This window comes from Alligator mississippiensis, chromosome 5, assembly GCF_030867095.1.
Source record: "Alligator mississippiensis isolate rAllMis1 chromosome 5, rAllMis1, whole genome shotgun sequence".
In the NCBI taxonomy this organism is placed as follows: domain Eukaryota; kingdom Metazoa; phylum Chordata; order Crocodylia; family Alligatoridae; genus Alligator; species Alligator mississippiensis.
The window spans coordinates 122351284-122372315 of NC_081828.1; the positions used below are offsets into that span (position 1 = coordinate 122351284).

The window sequence follows — 21032 nt, forward strand, 5'->3', positions numbered from 1 at the left end:
GTAAGCTACAAAGTTCAAGAAAACCCCGAATCTAAAACAGCCTGTGATTTTGTGATTATGACTAAACTCAAATGTTAAGTCTTTAAAGTCCTAAATATTTGCACTTTGTTTATAATAGATTTGAGGATCTCAAAGCACTTTATAAATACCAATGAGTTCTGTATTTCACAAAAAATGTGGGAAACAGAAATGTTTTTTTCCCTCAATCCTTACATAATGAAGGGTTCCTATATGAAACCACAGGAAAAATAAATATTAGGAAAATGAGTTTTACCATTGACTTTAATGAGAATAAAATTAGGATGAGTCTAAATGCTTTTAAAATTCCCTATTCCTCACACATAAATTACCACAAGTAAGTTATATGAGAGGTAAGGAGTTTTGTTGGTGATTTTTTTTATTGGACCAACTGCATGGTTGGAATAAAGTTAGACAAACTTTTGAATTCAAGGCATGTCCAATAAAAGATATCACCCACATAAATCATTGCCCCTTATATAATTCCTGGACAATCACAGCTACAAATTCAGTCCAATGCTACCACAAACAAGCTAATAAACTATCTTCCAATATATTGCCCTATATGATGCTTATTAGATGAATTCTAGTTTTCAAAAGACTGGATCCAAATTCTAATTCAGTGGGCATGTCTACATGTGCAATTAATGTGAAGCAATAAACTCCAGAGTTTATTGCTCTGGAGCTTACTGACTTTTGAACGTGTGCCTGGGAGCACAGCACATTGAGCTGGGTCAGAGCAGACCTGGCTGGCAGGCACTTGGGGGGTCAGCCTGTCAGTCTGGGGCTGCTCCCCCCCAGCTCAACATGCTGCAGAGGGCTTGGCTGGGGCACGAATGTGATTAAGTGCAAAGCTAGTTAGCAGGCAGCCGTCTGCACTGAAGCACTCTTTTGTTCCAGCCAGCCGGGCAGCATTTACATATATGCTGCTGCAGTGTTTTTCACTCTGCAGCAGGATAGTACTTGTATTTACAAATACTACCCTGCTGCAACGCAAATAGTTTACACCAGCCTAAAAGGGGTGCATGTGTAGATGCTGAGACATTTATTATGCAGCTAATTAGTCTACTGTGCAGTAAATGTCTTGTGTAGAAGTGCCTAGTTGGGTATGAAAAGCTCCCAGTTTAGTCAAGGCATTTCATGTATATATCTTCAGGTCAAATACAGCTCTGGATATTATCTACTATACTAATAACTATCTGTCAATCAATACGGTAGCTCTAATAAACACGGAGAATCTGGGTACTAAAAGCCTGGCTGATTGTAAAATTCTGGTTTCAGACAGTTGTTTCCTTAAGGGTTCAAGAGATGTTACTGGGCACCCACAATGCTGTTTATTTTCTCCTTAGCTCCTGCAATTCTGCAGTATGTTGGTATACAGTCCTTTCTGTATTTACAAGTTGCTCTCTCTGCATCGCTCTTAGCCAGTGATAGCTGGATACATCTTTCTCCTTAGTATGTTTTTACAGTTAGGGTGGCCAAAATCTGGAACTAACTTCCTAGGGAAGTGGTCCTCGCCCCTACCTTGGGCAAATTCAAGAGGAGGTTGGATGATCACCTGTCTGGGGTCTTGTGAGCCCAGCATTCATTCCTGCCTGTGGCAGGGGGTCAGGCTAGACGATCTGTTCAGGTCCCTCCTGACCCTACCGACTATGAAACTTACAAAGAGCAATCAAGAATTTTAAATGATTCCTTACCTAGTGGGATTTTCCAAGACATCTGGGTAGAAACAATCACTAATTTCAATATAAGCTAAGTGTCTGGTGGCTTTTGAAAATCCCATTAGGTGCCTACTTCCTTGTTCATGAACCCAAATACAGTCATTTTCACTTAACATAAAATGAAGTGAACCAGAATATAAAACAGAAGAAAAGACAGGTTCCAGAGGAAGTACAAGACCAGATTCTGTTCTGTCTATTAGGTATCTAAATGACACAGAAATGTCTAAATGTGGTTTCATTCTGTACAGCTACTTTTTTAAAACATTGTCCTTTAAGAAGCAAAGGAGGAGGAGGAAAACCTTGCACCTTCTGTATTACCTGTTTTTCAGGGACTCAAGCAAGGTGGGATAGGATTGCACTTAGGCACCCAGGTCCATTTACGTGACTAATAGGATAGCAACATGCAGCTGCAATCTGTTCACAGAGAGGACTTTTAGAAATGTACAAGGTGTTGTGTACAGAACACCACACACATCAGTTTCATAGCTATGCCCACTGAAAGCTGAGGCTTGTCAACTTCAACCCTGCTTGGCCAAGCTGAAGGATGACTTTTTATTTCAGGCAACAGATACTAGACTAGCCATGTGTGGCTGCATTTTACATAGGCCTGGAAGGGGATAAGGAAGAACTGCAGAATTTGCACTGGTCCCTGACTGGGGACATGATCATTGTGCTCAACTTCATGGAAAAGGCAATGCATCAAATACTCATTTCAGACATCGCTCTTAAGTCATAACCATCCCTATCATCTTATATGCATGCCAAATGGAACAACTAACTGGTATGTGATTTCCTATTGCTGGCTCTCAGCTCATATAATAGGAGCAGTGTTTACAAGAGCAAAGGGCTGTTTAGAATTAAGTGTGAAGGAAGTATGAACTATATTTCAGGGTAAAAAAACCCAAACAAACCAAAACCTATATTCTAGGTAAAAAAAAATCCCTTCTGATGTATACTAGGGGATTGCCTAGATGAAGTAAAACATCAAAAGGGAAAATCCACATGTCAGTGTTTTGTTGACACGATGAAATCCCAACAAGTGCTTCTGTTCAAAGGGATTAAGTAGAGCCCAGAATTGACAGCTCATTGTTCACTGAACCACATCTGAAACTATCAAAAAGCAAACAACTCCTGAAAGACAGAGAGATCCAGAGGCAGGTAGCGAAATGAGAAGATCAGCCTCCTATCTCTAGATGATCAATTAAAGCTAATGTGAAGTGGCAAATTGATTTTCAATGTGTGCACTGTAGGTGAGGAGACCTCCAACTGTTTCTCCCTTTACACACAGCATACACCAAGATTATTCCAGAGGCCATAAAGTGATTTTAATGCTCTAACAACTAGGACTCCATTGTGCTCTGAGCGCACAGCCGATAGGTGGCAATGAGGCAATGCACTGATGGTGCTGCACCTCTGAAAGCCACGTTGCTACCCAAAGTGCAGAGATGCCACAGGTGCTATTCTTCGGGACCAGAGTGAAGCACAGCACTTGGTTACAAGGCCTGGTGGGTAGCCAATGCAAAGTGGACAGGGTTACAGGTCATGCCTTGCCCAGGTCTCTCTCGATTTACTGAGTCTCGACATTCCAGAAATGTGAAGGATTCCAAATGCACAGAGTACAAGAAAGCAGGATAAATAAAGCTCCTTGAGACCTTTTCTCCAGCATCTCTTTGCATTCACACAGGGATGGACATGACTGATCACCAGGGATCTGGGTTTTCTATTTGCTGTGGAAAAACGTGGATTTTCTCTTTTACAAGAGAAAAATGCAGGTTTTCCTCTTGAAAGAACACAGCTGCAGGAAATGGCAGGCTACCCCTTGCAGGCTGGCAGCCTCCCAGGTGTTTGGAAGGTAGGAGGGCTGCAGCAGTGCCCTGGCACTGTGGCTGCGGTGAAACAGGAGGGCTGAGGCAGCACTCAGTGCCATCAGTGAGTGCAGCTCCGCACTGTTGCCAGCAAGGCCCGCCTGGAGGTGCCTGCCCCCACAAAGGGGGAATGGGGTTGTGGGGGGGGGCTCTTCAGGGGTGGTAGCGAGCTGCATGGCTGGGCCAGGCCAATGCCCATGCTCTCAGGTGTGTGGTGGCTGGGATATGCTGCCCAGGGGAGAGTGGGGTGTGTGGCCAGGCAGTATGGGAGCCCCAGCCCAGGGTATGGGGTGCTCCAGGCATCCCCTCCTCCTTCCTACAGCCTGCACTGGGCCAGGCTTGCTCAGCCACCACCCACATGAGCCGGAGCTGCCGCAGCCACCATGCTTCATATTGGGTGGAGGGGGCCTGGAGCCCCTCACCCTCCTCTGGCTGCCTGAGCATGGCCAGGCAGGAGCCATGCTCCACTTCATGCTGCTGCTGGTAACATGGCAGTGGCCTTCCCTGGGGCCATGCTGCAGCCCCAGCACCAGCCAGCAGTGCGAGGCAGCGTGAGGTGCCCCAGCCACTGTCTGTGGTTCTGCATGAGTTGCATTGCAGGTCCCTCGTGCTGGAGGCCATCCCCACAGACTGTCATCCTGTGAGTCTGTGTAGGGCCAAGCCGGATGGGGGCAGCTCTCCATCAGGGCTGGTGCGGGGATAGGGGGCTGCGGGTAAGGAGTGAGAGGCACTGGCAGGGCTGGGGGACTGTGGCTCAGGAGTGAGGGGCACTGGTGGTGGGGAGGAGGACTATGGGTTGGGAGTGAGGGGCACAAACAGGGCCAGGTGGCTGCAGGTTGGGAGTGAGGGGCATCAGCAAAGACAGGGGCTGTGGGTTGGGGTGAGGGGCACCAGCATGGCCAGGGGGAGGGAGTGGGAGACCATGGGTCAGGAGTGAGGGGCGCCAGCAGTGTTAGGGGGCTGTGGGTTGAGAGTGAGGGGCACTGGTGGGGATGGAGGGCTTCAGGTTGGGAGGGGGAGGGGGGGTAGACAATAGAGAATTCACAATTTTTAAACAAAGAAAACCGGGATCCCTGCTGATCACTTATTGTCTGGGCCTCAAAAAAAATGAGACCAGTGCATTTCACTAAGTGGTCTGAAAATTCTTCCTCTTTTAGAGCCTCTTGTTTTATCTACATGCTGTTTCTCCACTCTCTCCTCCCTAGTCCCTCTCTTGCATTAGTGCCATTTCCAAAGAATTTTACTTTTCCCCCCAAAATGGTAGCAATGGGATTTCTGTGCAATTTGATTTGTAATGCACCTTCTATCTGCATAATGAACCAACTGGATTATTTGCCTCTACTTAAAATGCATTCTGCAGACCTTACCATTCAAGGTGGTTTTCCACAAATGCAGACATGGGGCTGATCTGAACAGTGTAAGTGTCGTTGGCTGAATATTCAAACAGGCCGTAGTAAGGATTGAAGAGCTCCTGAGACAGAAGGAAGAAGAATTCTCGAGAGGGGCCACTGTAGTCCAAGCTAGAAAGGAAACAGATATGAAATGAGTTTTATATGCTTTCATGTTTTGCATCTGCACTGTCTGATAGCTTACCATGTTTCTGTGCAAGCGAATATTACTCACGTTTGCTGATGCTAAATCTTCTCTCCTCAGACTCAATACAGACTTGAGGCAGAGCCCTGACTATATCACAATGCATAACCTGCCCAAGCCCTACCTTAACCTGCCCCAAGCCTCCTGGGAAGCATCCAGCATAACCTGCCCCAAGCCTCCTGGGAAACATCCAGCTCAGGCACATCCCAGCATCACAGTTTCTTCCTACTTTCCCCATTGTTCCAGAGGGTTAGTAATTTACAGCTGGACACTATCCCTTGCTTCAGTTGGACTAGTTCCTCGCATTTTGTTCCTTTGTTGCAAGAAAGCCAAGAAAGTTATGCAGCTCCGATGGGCATAGGACTCATAGCTTTGGTATCCCCATTGGTCAGAAAAAGTGGGGAAGTAGAGAAGCACAACCTAGCCTCAATATATTAAACTTTTGGACACTTTCTCATAGTGCCTGGCCCTTCACCTCAAAGGTGAACAAGACAGGGTTGTAACACATCTTTTAATATTGCTAGATGGCATGCTGATTTTTTGCTTTTAAGAAGCAGGCTTTTCTTTTAGTTTTCTGGTGGTTCCAAGTGTTTGGTACCTGGGGCAGTGGGGAGCACTCTACAACCCACTACTTATATTTCAAGCAAACCTTGCTCTTTATTTTTATGGTTTCTCATTTGAAAGTCCCATTCTTTTTGTCCTGTTTTGTTTTCAAACTGGTTTTAAAGACCACTCATTTATTTCAGGGTAGAAAGAAAGCTTCATGAAAGCATGAATCCTAACTAGGATGTATTTATTAAAAACAGACTGTTCTCTAATAAACTTAAGCAGTTTTTTCTATCCAGTTTAATATAAACCTCCATATAGTAATAAGAACAAACTATTTGCAGTTATGTACCACTTGGGGCCAAAGCTGTTCTGAGGCGAGCATTTCGTCTTTACATGTAGAAAAATCAAAGTAAGTGGAAAATTCTGCAGCAGGATCAGGCATTTAATAAAAAGGTGTAATAAAAAGGTGTAATTTCAAGTGTCTGACTGAGTCAGGCTCGAAGGAAGTAAAAGGCAGGCTTGTCCATTTTCTATGCTACATTCTGCTATGGTCATTTATCAGCTAGCAGCTCTGAATCTTGAAGCATGCACTTAGATTAAAGCCATCAAAGGGTATGCACAAAGGTACGTTAGCAGCTTGAAAAAGGGAGGGGAAGAGCCCCTGCTCCAGAGCAAGCATCAGCTGTTGATCTATAATTGTTACATTTGCAGGATAAAGTAACAAAACAAGTGAGGGAAATTGCCCTAATTTTGGCCAGAACTGAAGCAAGGCTAAAGCTGGAGAGGTTTGACTTTGGCTATAAACAAATATAATTATATCAATATCATGGGATGCAGAGACAGGCTGTTACAATGCAAGTGATAGTTCTGCATGATCTTGTAGCAAAACATGTATAGCAAAGAATGGGCCAAATTAATGCCTGGTGTAACTTCACTAAAATCAACAGAATTGCATTAGTTATAAATCTGACTCAATGACCATATTGGATATGGGGTTACATTTGCTGTGGCTTGGATAAGGAGGTATACATTAAAACTACCTGCACTCATACATCTCTGATATGGGCCTTCCATAAAAGTTTTGCAGGAGCTATATTAATATAGCACACATCCTTGATGACCCAAGCAGCCAAATTTCTATATTGCATTGGCTCTCTGGGTGTCCAGTCTTCTAGGGCACAGGGAAAGCCATGGCTACTGTGCCATTACAACCTACTCATCAGAGTCTCTATAACTGGGGGACCCTCCAGCATGATCAGTTCTGGCATTCAGCAATATAAGCCATAACTGATTTTGTCCTCAGATGTAAATTAATCAAGTTTTTATAATCTGCAGTTTCTCCAGATTTCTGCGAGGCACAACAAAAGTTACTAGAGATTTGGGGAAAACAATACAGCTCATGGTATCAGCCCTTGCTAGAGTATTAGACCTGTTTTACAAATGGGTAAACTAAGGTACAGAAAAAGGAATATGGTTTATTATTTCACGCTGATGACAGAGTTAGGAACAGAATTCACTGTACTACAACTTCTCTACCTATGACATGACACTGACTCTCTGGACATCCACAAGTTAACGGGTTAAGAAAATCCATAATGTCAACAGCATTGAAAGGACATCCCTTTCTAACTGGTGACTTAATCTGTTTTTACCTTACCTAGCAGCTGTTAAGGTGAACTCCACAGATCCAGCCTCTTACTTGATCTGCTATTTATAAAATGAAATCAGCAGTAACTACCATGAACATTGACAGCTGAGCCAGTGTCTTAGGGCTCTAGCATTTTTGGAACTGAAGCTGTATCTCTTGTGTATCCCTAAATACTTTCTGTGTTGCTATTTAATGTACAGCACAATTAAAATGGGATTCCAAGCGTTCCTTAGTTGAAATGCTGGAGAGCTTCAAAATTTCTTTCTGTAATTAAAGTTTAGAGCCTGGCTGTTCATGTATCAACTGGCAACAGGTGAACTCTGAAAAGTTTGGTGAACACACAAGTTCAGTTGCTTGCTCAGATCTGAATTGGACTATCGGAACCTCTTGAGTCTGCAAGATTGGCCAGGAAGTCTCACAAGTACAGGCCCTCTCAAAAGATTACTACCTAGGTCAGTTAAGCAGTAAGAAAGGATCTCTAAACAGACCTATGCTCATCACTCCAGCCAGATCCAGGATCTAAAGTTGTGAATAAAAATATGAAAACCAGAAGGTTTGGGAAGAATGTATTTTTGAATTGCAAAGAAGGTTCTGTTTAGAGGCAGTATTTTCCTACAGTGCCATGGCAAGGAAGTTTGGCACTTGGGGCAAAGCCCGCAGCGGCAGTCTGCCCTCACCTCATGCACAGATCCTGTGGGCATACGCTCCTCCATGCTTGCCCTGAAGTACATGCAGCAATGGGAGCTGCCCTCCCCCCATCTCTGCATCCTCCCAAACGAGCTGCTTGTGGCTCCGTCCTGTGCACTGTCCTGGCTGGCCAGCACCTGTCGGTGCCCCTTTACTTTGGCACCGGGGCGGTTGCCCTGCTCATTCCCCCCCTCCCTTTGCTATGGTACTGCTCTCCTATTGATTAAAGAAAGGGATTATGAATAGGGAGACCAGGATTCTTATTCTCAATCCTGATCCTGACTAGTGTCTGACTGTATGTCCATGTCTCCCTTTTCACAACAGGACTATTACATGTGGGATGAGGATGCCCTGACTCTTAGCTCCTATTTTAGGTATACTCTATAGGTCTTTGGGGGAAGGCATTACAGATATGCTAAGCAGCTTTACTGTCCTAGTTCTGATCATAAGTTTGGGTTACTTGTAATTTATGTCATCTCCCCAGAGATAACAAAGTAAAACTTAACATACAGCAAGAGGATTTGAGCTTTTCCCAAGACCATAGTGCACCTGGGTATATTATAATTCACAGCATTTAATGGTCCCTACCCTTCCTCCCCAACAAATGTGACGTAGAGTTTGTTCCGTTGAAGCTCCTTCCGCGAATAGGCCATCACCTGATTGAAGGTGCCTTCCAGCAAATGGTCACGCCGTATAATTAACCTGAAAAGACACAGGAAGAGGGGTCCTGTTAATGGGTATTGGGTGAAACTCTTGAGGAAGGAGTGGAAGTGGAAGAGAGGAGTGAAAGAGGCTGTTACCAAATATGAATGTGGCTGAGGATAAACAGAAGCCATGAAAGGGCCAGGTTCAGTTTTGAATAAAGATGGCAACTGCTGAAGTTGCTAAAGCTGCACCTGCTTGCTCAAAGGCTGATTCTGACCCCTTATTAATATTTATGGATGATGTGATGACAGAGTGGTTACAACATCTTGCTATGGCTCCAGAGGCATGAGCCTGAGTTGTTGCTGCAGATTTGCACTAACGGCTCACCTGTAATAAGTTTGTGTTCCAGACAGGGGCAGTAAAGGTGGCTGGGGGTGATGGTAACTACATGTGATGTGCTGCTGACTACAGAAACTGGTATCATACTAGCCTGATGGGCTACTGGGCTCAGGATGGATTGATTCCCATGTATTTGCTTAGTTTAGATTTTCCATATCACTGAAAGGTAGATTTCTCCTCAAGCTGGTAATTAGCATCTCTCTCTATAGCATCTTCTGAACAGAGATTAGATAAGCCAGTGGCTTTCCTACCTTTAAGCTGTCACTGCTTTTTGTGGGCTGATTCTGGTGACACACTAACTTTATATCAGTAGACTTCTGGGGAATTATTTACGTAGCACACACTGGCATAAGAAAAGGGAGTACCAAGTCCTCTTTGTATCCAGTACATCAATTCCCACCCTCCCATTATCCTCCAGAACAGCCTGAATGAATGGCCCACTGTTTCAGAGATTACCAATGCATTTAGAAAACCCATATAAAACAAAGTATTGGTGTATTTAGAAAATATTCACTGGGCAATATTTTTCAAATGTAGTGAAGTTTTAATGCTAGGCTTCTGAGATCTTTAAGTCTGCATGGGATCTACTTAGCAGGGCTTTGAAGGGGATAACCAATAGTTAGGGCTACTCAGGCAGTGGAAGGATATTTTGATGTTGACAAGTGTCTGTAATCGTTTTTCCACAACAGATGTGGGTTGGTTTGAAGCCAGCCTGATGCATGAATTCAACCAGATGCCCAGGAAATACCTCAAAAGCATACAATACTTTAGCCAAGAACAGAAACTGTCTATGGAAAATGAAGAAGAAAGACAAGCCAACTACTGGGCTGTTTGGAATGTGAATATTGGAATAGTTAGGGACAGTGAGGAATAAAAAAAAACCTGACAGGGCCTAATTATCAGAAATGCCAGTTCAAATCCAGCGGAGCTGCAGGTGATCAGCCCCATGGAAAATGAAGTCCACAACAGCTAAAATAGTTTCTTTGGACTAGTTTCTGGCTGCAAATTTCTGGTTGCACTGACATGTGAACTCAAAGAAAATCTAAAAAGAACCAGAACCTGTCCAAAATTGAAGTGGCATAAACATGAGCAGAAAGTAATCATTAAGCAGAGCTTCCTCTCGTGCGTGGATGACCTCTACCTGACTCAAGAAGTCTATGGGCCAACGAGAGGCAAAGCGCTGCTCGACCTGGTACTGGCTACTGGGGATGACCTAGTCGGCAACCTAGTGATCGATGGGAAGCTGGGTGACAGCGACCACGAGCTGATCACCTTCACCATCCGCCGAAAAGCTGGCAAGTCAGTCAGCAACACGGAAGTCCTTGACTTCAGGAAAGCCGACTTTGACAAGCTCAGGAGGCTTGTCAGTGAGGCCCTAAGGGACTGTGACCACAGGGAGAGGGGAGTTCAAGAAGAGTGGTTGCTCCTCAAGGGAGTGATCCTCAATGCACAAACTAAGTCTGTTCCATCTTGGAGGAAAGGCAGCAAGAGGGCACAGCAGCCCCCTGGCTCTCCAGGGACCTAGCAGACCTCCTGAGGCTAAAAAGAAAGGCCTACAAAGGATGGAGGATGGGAGTCACCTCCAAGGAGGATTATTCTGCACTGGTCCGGTCTTGTAGGGAGCAGACCAGGAAAGCCAAGGCTGCAACTGAACTCCAGCTAGCTTTGAGCATCAAGGACAATAAAAAGTCCTTTTTCAGATACGTGGGGAGCCGGAGGAAAAGCAGGGGCAACGTTGGACCCCTGCTGAACCAGATGGGGCAACTGACAACTGACGCCCAGGAAAAAGCCAACCTATTAAATAGGTACTTTGCGTTGGTCTTTCATCAGCCCCATGGGACGCCCATGCCCGCTACAGAGCCAGGAAGTCCGGGTGAGGGTGATCCCCTGCCCTCCATTAATGCTGACTTCGTGAAGGAACATCTTGAGAAGCTGCATACCTTCAAGTCAGCCGGCCCTGACAATCTTCACCCCAGGGTACTCAAGGAGCTGGCGAGCATCATAGCCCAGCCTCTAGCGCGGATCTTTGAAAACTCTTGGCGCTCTGGTGTCGTGCCCGAAGACTGGAAGAAGGCCAATGTGGTGCCTATCTTCAAGAAAGGGAGGAAAGTGGATCCGGCTAACTATAGGCCCATCAGCCTGACTTCTATCGTGGGGAAGATCTTAGAAAAGTTTATTAAAGAGGCCATCCTTAATGGACTGGCCGACGCCAACATCTTTAGGGATAGCCAGCACGGGTTTGTTGTGGGTAGGTCTTGCTTGACCAATCTCATTTCCTTCTACGACCAGGTGACCTATCACCTGGACAAGGGAGATGAGATTGATGTCATATATCTTGACTTAAAAAAAGCCTTCGATCTGGTGTCCCATGATCGTCTCTTGGAGAAACTGGCCAATTGTCGCCTTGTGTCCTCCACGATCCACTGGCTGGAAAATTGGCTCCGGGGTCGGACCCAGAGGGTAGTAACTGATGGAAGTCATTCATCGTGGTGTCCGGTGACCAGTGGGGTCCCCCAGGGCTCTGTCCTTGGACCCATACTGTTCAACATCTTCATTAATAATGTGGACACTGGAGTCAGAAGCGGACTGGCCAAGTTTGCAGATGACACCATACTTTGGGGCAAAGCATCCACACCAGAAGACAGGCGGGTGATCCATGCTGACCTGGACAGGCTCAGCAAGTGGGCGGACGAGAATCTGATGGTGTTCAACTCTGATAAATGCAAGGTTCTTCACCTTGGGAAAAAAAACCTGCAGCATCCTTATAGGCTCGGCAGTGCTATGTTGGCTAGCACTATGGAAGAAAGAGACTTGGGAGTCATCATTGACCACAAGATGAACATGAGCCTGCAATGCGATGCTGTGGCTAGTAAAGCGACCAAAACGCTGGCTTGCATCCATAGATGCTTCTCAAGCAAATCCCGGGACGTCATTCTCCCCTTGTACTCGGCCTTAGTGAGGCCGCAGCTGGAGTACTGCGTCCAGTTTTGGGCTCCACAATTCAAAAAGGATGTGGAGAAGCTTGAGAGAGTCCAGAGAAGAGCCACGCGCATGATCAGAGGTCAGGGAAGCAGACCCTACGATGACAGGCTGAGAGCCCTGGGGCTCTTTAGCCTGGAAAAGCGCAGGCTCAGGGGTGATCTGATGGCCACCTACAAGTTTATCAGGGGTGACCACCAGTATCTGGGGGAACGTTTGTTCACCAGAGCACCCCAAGGGATGACGACTAGGTCGAATGGTCATAAACTACTACAAGACCGTTTCAGGCTGGACATAAGGAAGAATTTCTTTACTGTCCGAGCCCCCAAGGTCTGGAGCAGCCTGCCACCGGAGGTCGTTCAAGCGCCTTCATTGAACACCTTCAAGATGAAACTGGATGCTTATCTTGCTGGGATCCTATGACCCCAGCTGACTTCCTGCCCTTTGGGCGGGGGGCTGGACTCGATGATCTTCCGAGGTCCCTTCCAGCCCTAATGTCTATGAAATCTATGAAACATTTGTCTGAAAGTGTCCTCTATCATTAGAAATCAAAACTTGTGGAAGAGGTGATATCTTTTATTAGACCACCTAGATATCTGCAAACAAATCATTGTATTTATCTGCAAGCTTTCAGGCACACACACCCTTCATCAGGCATATATGAATTCATATATGAAATATGAATTTTCATTTCTACCTAGGAGAGCTTTTACAATCTCTGCTCTCTCCTATACCTGATTCTAGTGAGTGTGCCTGAAAGTGTGCCTGAAAGCTTGCAGATAAATATAATAATTTGTTTGCAACTATCTAGTTGGTCTAATAAAAGATATCACCTCTTCCATGAGTTTTGATTCCTTCTGCCTCTAGACCAATATAGCTACAACCTGGATACCTCTATCATTAGAGAAATTAGCCTGTTTCCTACAGGTCAAGATATCAACATCTCTTTAAGAGAGATGGGAAAAAGTGTAGTAAAACATTGAACTGTTAGTGACAGGACTCTCATATAAAATGCTCTTTTCCTCTTTTAGATAAGGGTTTTGCTGTTCGTTTTTTTACATAAAAACAAGTTTTTACTTAAGAAAATGTGTAGTTTACCTTTACTAATGCGTTACTGATGACAACTAATGTACCCATGATAATAATGTACAAATATCACATCAGTGTCCTGATTCATGGGGATGATGACAAAGTTGATGTTATATTAAATTATTTGAATTACTTGATGTAATACTCACTTAATTTTCCCAGGACCTTGCCCAAAACCTTTGGCTTCAAGTTTTCGATAGAAATTGCGCAGCTTGGCTTCGAAGTCCCTCCTATACGGAGAGGGTGCTCTTGCACTTGCTCTCTGTAACCCTGGTAGGGAAAAGAGCAAAATCCTAGCTTTTACCAAACTTGAAAAGATCTTATTTTTACGCCTGGCATTCCCAGATGAAATTTGCTAAGAAATGTTGCACGAACATTTAACAGGTACATGAAGGTGCTCCTAAGTGCTCATTATTTCCATGGTCTCAATGCCATTAGTAGACTTGTCAGTTAGTATAATTCAATGGTTCCAACACTTCTGGGAAGCTGAAACGGCTTTCCAGGAGAACTGTAAAGTTAGTTGCCTGGTTTGCTTGGTATTGACTCAGCCTGAAACTCTCACTGATTGGAATGGAAATTTTAGGACCCTCTCGTGCATATAAGAGCTAGGTGCCCAACTACCACAGACTGTTCCTGGGAGTTAGGTGTCTATCTTTCATTTGTACTTTTGAAAATCTCTCTCCTCACAATCTTATGAAAGATATCATTACGCAGTGGGATTAAACTTCTGGCTCTCAAAGCTATTTCTATATAGAGTGTAAGGCCAGGCTGAGGTGGGAATCGGGTTTCTTAAATTAATAGCCTTCTGTATCCTGAAGACTCTCAGCCATAAACACAAAACCCTTTGTGGCATCACAGGGAATTTCTGTCAGTTCATTTGCCTAATAAGACTGACATTCACAGTAGATTTTCAGCAATTTGTGACCTGTTTGTTTTGAAGTCTGAATTCTAAAAGGAATTGATAAATTCTTTTATGTAAGTGAGTGCCAGACCACAAAGGACTGGAGAATTGTTCCCATGAAATCCTATTTCTCTATCTCATTAGACAAGAAAACGAAAACAAGGCTGTTCATGAGAAATGTGGCAGAATACCTTCTATAGGAATGTAAAAATTTCACATTTAGTGGAAGCCCAAAGTACCTGCAAAGATTAATTTGCAGTGATGGAAGGATATTACTAATGGTAATGCAGAAAGGACTATTTATTTGGCATGCAAGGAGGCTCCTTCATGAAGATAGCAATTGCAAAACTTGTCTTTCAAATGTGGTGGAGATTTCAAGATAGCCCTTTTGAGATCTTTTTAAAGTCTGTCTGGGAGCCACTTAACAGGGCTTTGAAGGGGATAACCAATGGTTAGGGCTAGTTGTGATCCCTCTTTTTCCATTAGAATTTTTTTCCACAGAAAAAGATAAAGTAATTATTGGTTCTTACCACAAGAAGGAGTAAAGGAGAATAAATAATACATAGCCTGGAATCACTATTTTTGTCATACTCCCATCTTTTCAGAGAAAGGGATAAATGCCAGTGAATGTCTCTTGATACCCTAATGATACAGATATTGGCCAAATGATTAGGTCTTGTCCTCCCCTAATTCCTGCCACTGATAGCCACTACTGGGGCAAACCTAAACTGTACACACTGTGCCACAAAGTGTATTGGTGTGGTTCACACTTGCTTGAGATATGTGACTCAAGTAACAAGAATAGGACATTTTCCAAAAAAAATCTCCCAATGGCAGGCAACACTTTGGTGTACAACTCTTCCATGAAAGTGCTGAGGTGCATACTTTCAAAGCCACATCTGAGATGTGGACACTCAATGCCCATTAATTTTGATAAGAACTGAATGTCCAAATAGCTTAGGTGGCTTTGCAAATCTCAGCCTAAATGACTTGTTCATATTCCTGGGCAGTCTTTCAAAGTGACCAGGGGGGTGTAGTCAAATTCAAACCCTTCCTGCGTGACAAAGCAAAAGGAAGCCATTTACTGCTCAGATTTCCCTTTCATAAAACAATACCACAGAGACCAACAGCAGGTAATTTTCTAAGAGTGGATGACCTTGTGGAAAATATACTTTAGCCAAACACAACTTATTCTTGATCCAGGAATAACTGAGTGAAATATAACAGCCTGTGCTATGGAGGAGCCTAGATGATCTAATGGTCTTCTTTGACTTCAAAGTTTATGAATCTTGGGAAAAGAAGCAGTCTTGGGAACAAAGTCTGGCTGGATTCTGAGTTTAGGAGAGATGAAAAGTGTTGTGATACATTTGGAATTTGGAAGTCACACTTGGCTTTTGCCATCTAGTATCCATACTCAAGAATGTGCTTACATGTTAACAGGTTAGACTCAGAACACACGGCCTTCTCATTCTAACCATTTGGAAGCTGTGATGATATTTTCTTCTCATTGGAAAATCCCCATCATTCAAACATCATTAACACGCCATGACACATACAAAAGTGAAAGCATTCCATGTATGAACACAAAACACCCCAGCAGAAATGCAGCCAGGGATAGATCTGCTACATCTAGAGCACCCAGTCTCTGTTCCTTCAAGGTTACTGGAGCTATGACAGTTCCAGCAGCTTAGAATCTGTCTCACCATGACTCTTAGTTAGAGAAACACAACAAACTCAAGAGCTCCTTTCATTTTCCTTCCTTTTACCTGGAGAGTTTTGAGGTGACGAACAAGGTGAACAGCGTGGAGAGAAGCTGTACCCAGGATGGAAGGCAGCCTGCAGGGGTATGTAGGACATAATATCCTCTTCAAAGAGGCTGAAAGGAAAAATGATAGAAAGAGGCCTGTTTCACCCTCATGACATGAAGAAGCACAAACATGCAGTACAGTGGAACTCTGCTATGATCAGTTTGGGCAGCCCTTCAATTGATCATTACTTACACAAGAATGATCATTACCTGCAGATGTATGAAAGCAGTGAGCTTCCCAAATCAGGCATCGCTGCAAGGAGCAAAACCTTCATTTTAGAAGAAAAAAGTGAGTTCCAACAGGCATTCTCATGCCAAGGCAGTGCCTTATCTACCTATGGGATGAAAAAGCCAAGATCCAAGCCAATAGTAAATGAGGGACAATGCCCATGGGCCAAAAATGAGAAAAGGGAATACACATGCCATCGCTCCAGATAATTTCCCTTTTCATTATGGCTTGTTCAGGTCATATACTTTGCAACAGGCAACAGCATGACTTAGGTCTTTGACAATCTGGATGAAAATACAGGTGCCTGGAGCAAGCTGTATGCTTTTTACAGAGGATGGAATCAGCTTGCAGAAACATAATCAAAATCACTAGTAAACCCAGGACAACATAAAAAGTTAATTGTTTGCTGTGCTCAGGTACGTACATTGAAGCATTCTGGGCTTTAAAGACCTGATTGCACTGGAGTTCCAAAAGATGCTAAATAAGGCCTTCCTTATATGATGTACATAACATCATATTGTTCACTCCATTGTAGCTCCACTGTTCCTTACTGAAATGCTTCTTAACCGTTTTAGACTGAAGCCACCCCTTGTTAGAGTTGAGATCCCACTCAGACTACAGAAAAATAATAGGGCAATATTTCTGCTGCAAAGAACCCAGAAAGATCACAACAGGTCAGCATTTTTTAATGCTATGGATTCCTATTTGAAATCTTTGGGTTTATGTTGTGAATCATGCTTGCGCACCTACCAGGGCTAATACTGAATGACACTTCATGGCACCCTAGGGTGCTGCAGCACCCTGTTTGAGAATCACTGCCTTAATGTGATATAGCTTGGCTCACATGGACAGCATGGCCAGTGGCAGGCCTAGCAATCCTACAAACTATTACATTCTTTACTTGCAACTGCTTATCATTCAGAAAGGTAAGAAATTCCCTTTCTGTCTTTGAAAACCCCAAAGAAAAATACTGAAGGTGTTTCTGATCTGATCTTGCAACCAAAATACACATCAGAGTAATTAGAAGACTGAGCCCATAGCACCAATGGGAACGGGCTTCTAGATAGTAAAATTTGATACACATACTGTGGTTAAATATGATTGACAAGTGGCTGTAATTGAAATTGAATTTGACTGTAATCATGTGGTACAACTCTAGGAGAGAGGAGCCTAGATTTACCAGAAGTTGGTCACAGTCACCTAAAATATGTCAAAGGACATAGGATAGAAACAGCCAGCCAGCTTCTTGGGTACCAAGAATGACAAACCGATAATCTGGGTCAAATGGATTACCTCAGCAGAATTACTAAATCTGCATCACAGGACAACTTTTCAAGCCCGTGTGCACCCTCTGTCCGAATGTAATGGATCTTCTCCCTGGAAAGTTAATAACACAAAAATGGGAATGGGTAGGGGAGAAAATCACATCATTGTCAACCCATAAAGCAGGGATGGATTAATTTTTTCTTGCTATTTCTCTTGTCACTCTCCTCAAAAAATGGCAAATAAACATCTTCACTGGCTGCCTTATACATTGTCAAATTTGTACAATAAACCTTATAATGCAACACCTTTCTTTAAATCATCCCAGCTTCCTAACTGCAAAACAAGAGATTTGATATCTCATTTTAGAGATTAGGATTATTTCTCCTTCCCCAACTTGCAAGTAACACTCCCGCTGATATCACTGACCAGTGGAAGCTCCTGCAAGTCAAAGCTTTAACTAATATACAACCTTCCTTCGACACCATTTTCTTTCTCCATTTCAACCTCATGATCAGGCTGATTGGTAACTTGATTAATACCTGATTGATATGATCAGCCCAACTGATACCTTCAAAGATCTATGACCAAACATCCAGAATATCTATTCATTTTGCAATTAAAATAATGTTTACGTATAGATGAGATGTAGTATTCCTGAAAGTTGTTGGATTGACAGTCCTGGGGACTGAAGCCCCCTTTATAACCAGAACAAGCTTGATTCTCATTTTACTTGCACCAGTGTAAATAAGGAGTAATTCTAGTGAAGTCAAGTGGTATAAAACAATTCTAAGTGAGATCAGATCCAGGCCCATTGAGCGTGGCAGACAGGCAATAGCCCTGCAGTCTTTATTAAACTGACCTGGCAACAAGCCAGAGAGCAAACCTAGAGGGAGCACTTGGAGAATGTAAGAACCTAAGAATATAAGAAGTACTATATTGGGTCAGACCATTGGTTCATCTCACTCAGTATTCTGTTTCCACCAGTGGCACAAAGGAGCACAGATCATTCTCTAAAGAACTTCCCTAATGGGATCTCTGCTGGGGTATAAATTTGGGCACCAAATTTGTGTCAGTAAAGATGGTTAGTTTGGGGCTCAGTTCTGCAAGGGTCTGAGCACTCTGGTACTGATGTATCAATTTATTCAACTTCAAGCAGGTGAACAGTCCATTTATTGCAATAATTATTCCAAATTCATTTTGACTTAAAGTTAAGCACATACTAAACTGCTAAGCAAATACTAATGTGCTAATGCTAAACTAAGCATATGCTAAAGTGTTTTTTTGGATTGGGACCAAAATTCTCACTGTCTTGCAGGATTAAGCCCTGCTTGAGATGGACACTTGTCTGGTGGGAGCTTGTGTAAGACTGCCAGGTCCACTCTACAAAGGCTGCTGAACATCTATCAGCAGGTAGCTATGGATCACTGCTGACCTAAGCTGGAATCAAAGCAGTGACCCAGAGGTGAAGGGCCCAATATTCTGTTACAAATCTCTTTACACATCTGCCAAGCTGTCTGGTCCCCATTATTAGTCAACACTGTTGTCTGCTCCAATGGAGATAAAAGCATTTTCTGTTCTCTAAAGGATGAGAACTCAAGTTTCAGAAGTTAAAAAAATGTCTGGAAAATTTGATGGTGATGATAAAAAAAACCCCTCTCAGTTACAAAAACGTACACCTTCAATACCAGAGGTGTCTTTAACTCTCACTCCAGTTTTATTGGCATGCATTCATTCCTTTTGGAGGCAAGTCTAATCTTTTGCACCCTGAGCACTCTTTGTCTGATTCTCATGGGCAAATAATCAGTCAGCAGGGCCAGAAAAAACTCTAGAAGACTCTCATGGGGAAAACTGGGGGGTCATTTCTGTTGTTCCTGTGCTTGCTCCTATGGGGCGTTTAGAAAATCCCTAAACCAGAACCTGAACTGCTGTACACTGGCCCCATACTGGGAGTGAAGCTGATTTACACCTATTGAAGATCTAGCTCCAGATGATTAATTTAAATCCTCAGAGTTCCCATTTGTTTACACTGTGCTTTTTTATGTTTCTGGTCCTCCCCCCGCTCTCCCTCCCATTTTGCTCTTCCAAATATGATAAAAAGAAAAGGTGAAATACCAAGAGGAGCATCATATGACCTAATTATTTTGGAAAGGATTTTAGCTATAGTAGTAAGTCCTCAATGAAAAGACGCAAACAGAATACCACCTTGTTTGTCTTGTTCCTATGTTCTTGCAAAACTTAGGGTTGTTTCCATGGCACTGCTGCAGAACTAATCAAGGGGTAAAATGATGGTTCTGATGTAGTTACACAGTTTTGCCACTGACTTCAATGAAACCACAATTTCAACCAAGACCTCTGAAAAGCAAGATGGTAACTGAACTGGAAACAACAGATCTATAGTTTTTGCCATTCAGGAATAAATAAAGTGGTGATTAGATTGCCAGTAATTAACTTGTCCCCAGGGACCACAGTTCTTTTCTCTACAATAGGGTGTCTGTGGAAAACAGTAATGACAACTATATGGACTCTGTTGCCTCACACTGACTTGAATGTTGACATCTTACCAGGCCCTGTTCACATTTTAACCCCCCATTAACTAGACTCATCCATTAAGAAAATACTTCTAAAATGTAGAACAGGAAACAGGTGCTGACAGATGAACATTAAAGAAGAACAAGGCAAAGAGGGAACTAGGGGTAAAAACAGATTTCATTTTTGTTGCAGCATCATCTGTGCCAGGATGCATACCAGCACAGCTGATCTGACTGATCAGCAAAAACAGATGTTGCCATTGTCCTGCAAGGTCAGGCCCTTGCTGCTCTCAGGGCTTCAGGGGCCCAATCCAGCTCTAATGTGTGCCATGGGAATCCTCTGCAGAGCATTCCTAGGGTGCAGGAACATGAAACACATATCCCAGGAATCCCTCTGTAGGGTATGTATTGGCAAGCATGGAAAAGGGAACTCCCATAGTGGTTACCTGTTCCATGTTTGTAGACTGAGCCTCAAATCAGGGATTTCTGGAGGGTATCTCTGCAAGAGGGACACCTGGCCTGGTGCTCCCAAGGCTTCAGGGGCTTGATTCTGTGCATCTGGGGAATTCCCCTGGGCCCCTGAAGCCCTGGGAAAACCTGCCTGGGGTGACTGGAGAGCATGGGCAGCTCCAGGCTGCCTATGTTCTCCTGGCTTAAAGCAAACATTATGTCAGCTGCAAAAAAGTAGCACAAATTTACACTACCTATTGTCATAGCCACAATTTTGGGCATTTGTGGAATGACAATGGGCATGGATGCCTGTTTCTTTGGACCTTGTGCTACCATAAAAACTTTTATGGCACCACAAAGGCAACAGTTATTTCCAGTCTATAAGGCAGAGATAAAATTCTTCTGCTTCTTCAGAGAAGCAAGAAACATGTCAGAACTAGTGACTATGAACAGGGAAAGGAACCTGTGAATTGTTTTCTGTTTTTAATTAATAAAGGACTCATAACTGCTCATCCAAAATGATAAACTTTGGTGTACAAGTTTGCAGTGTGGTCAGAAAGGTAAACATTTTCAAGTGTGCCAGAGGGACTTAGGAACCCAAATCCCATTGACTTTATCTCTGAAATTTGTTATTATGGGTTTGAGACCAATACCAAGT

General features: G+C 43.5%; 1 protein-coding gene across 3 annotated transcripts in view; it reads right to left on the reverse strand.

Annotated features, from left to right (window-relative positions):
- HECW1 (HECT, C2 and WW domain containing E3 ubiquitin protein ligase 1) overlaps window positions 1–21032 on the reverse strand; it is a 439971-nt gene that overhangs the window by 46258 nt on the left and 372681 nt on the right. For all 3 annotated transcript variants that reach the window (XM_019483377.2, XM_019483376.2, XM_019483378.2), the window contains 5 exons: window positions 17424–17507; window positions 15861–15970; window positions 13343–13463; window positions 8670–8783; window positions 4972–5124 (listed from right to left, as the gene is read on the reverse strand). In XM_019483377.2, the coding sequence (XP_019338922.1) occupies window positions 4972–5124; window positions 8670–8783; window positions 13343–13463; window positions 15861–15970; window positions 17424–17507 (582 nt within the window). The remainder of the gene's footprint in view (window positions 1–4971; window positions 5125–8669; window positions 8784–13342; window positions 13464–15860; window positions 15971–17423; window positions 17508–21032) is intronic.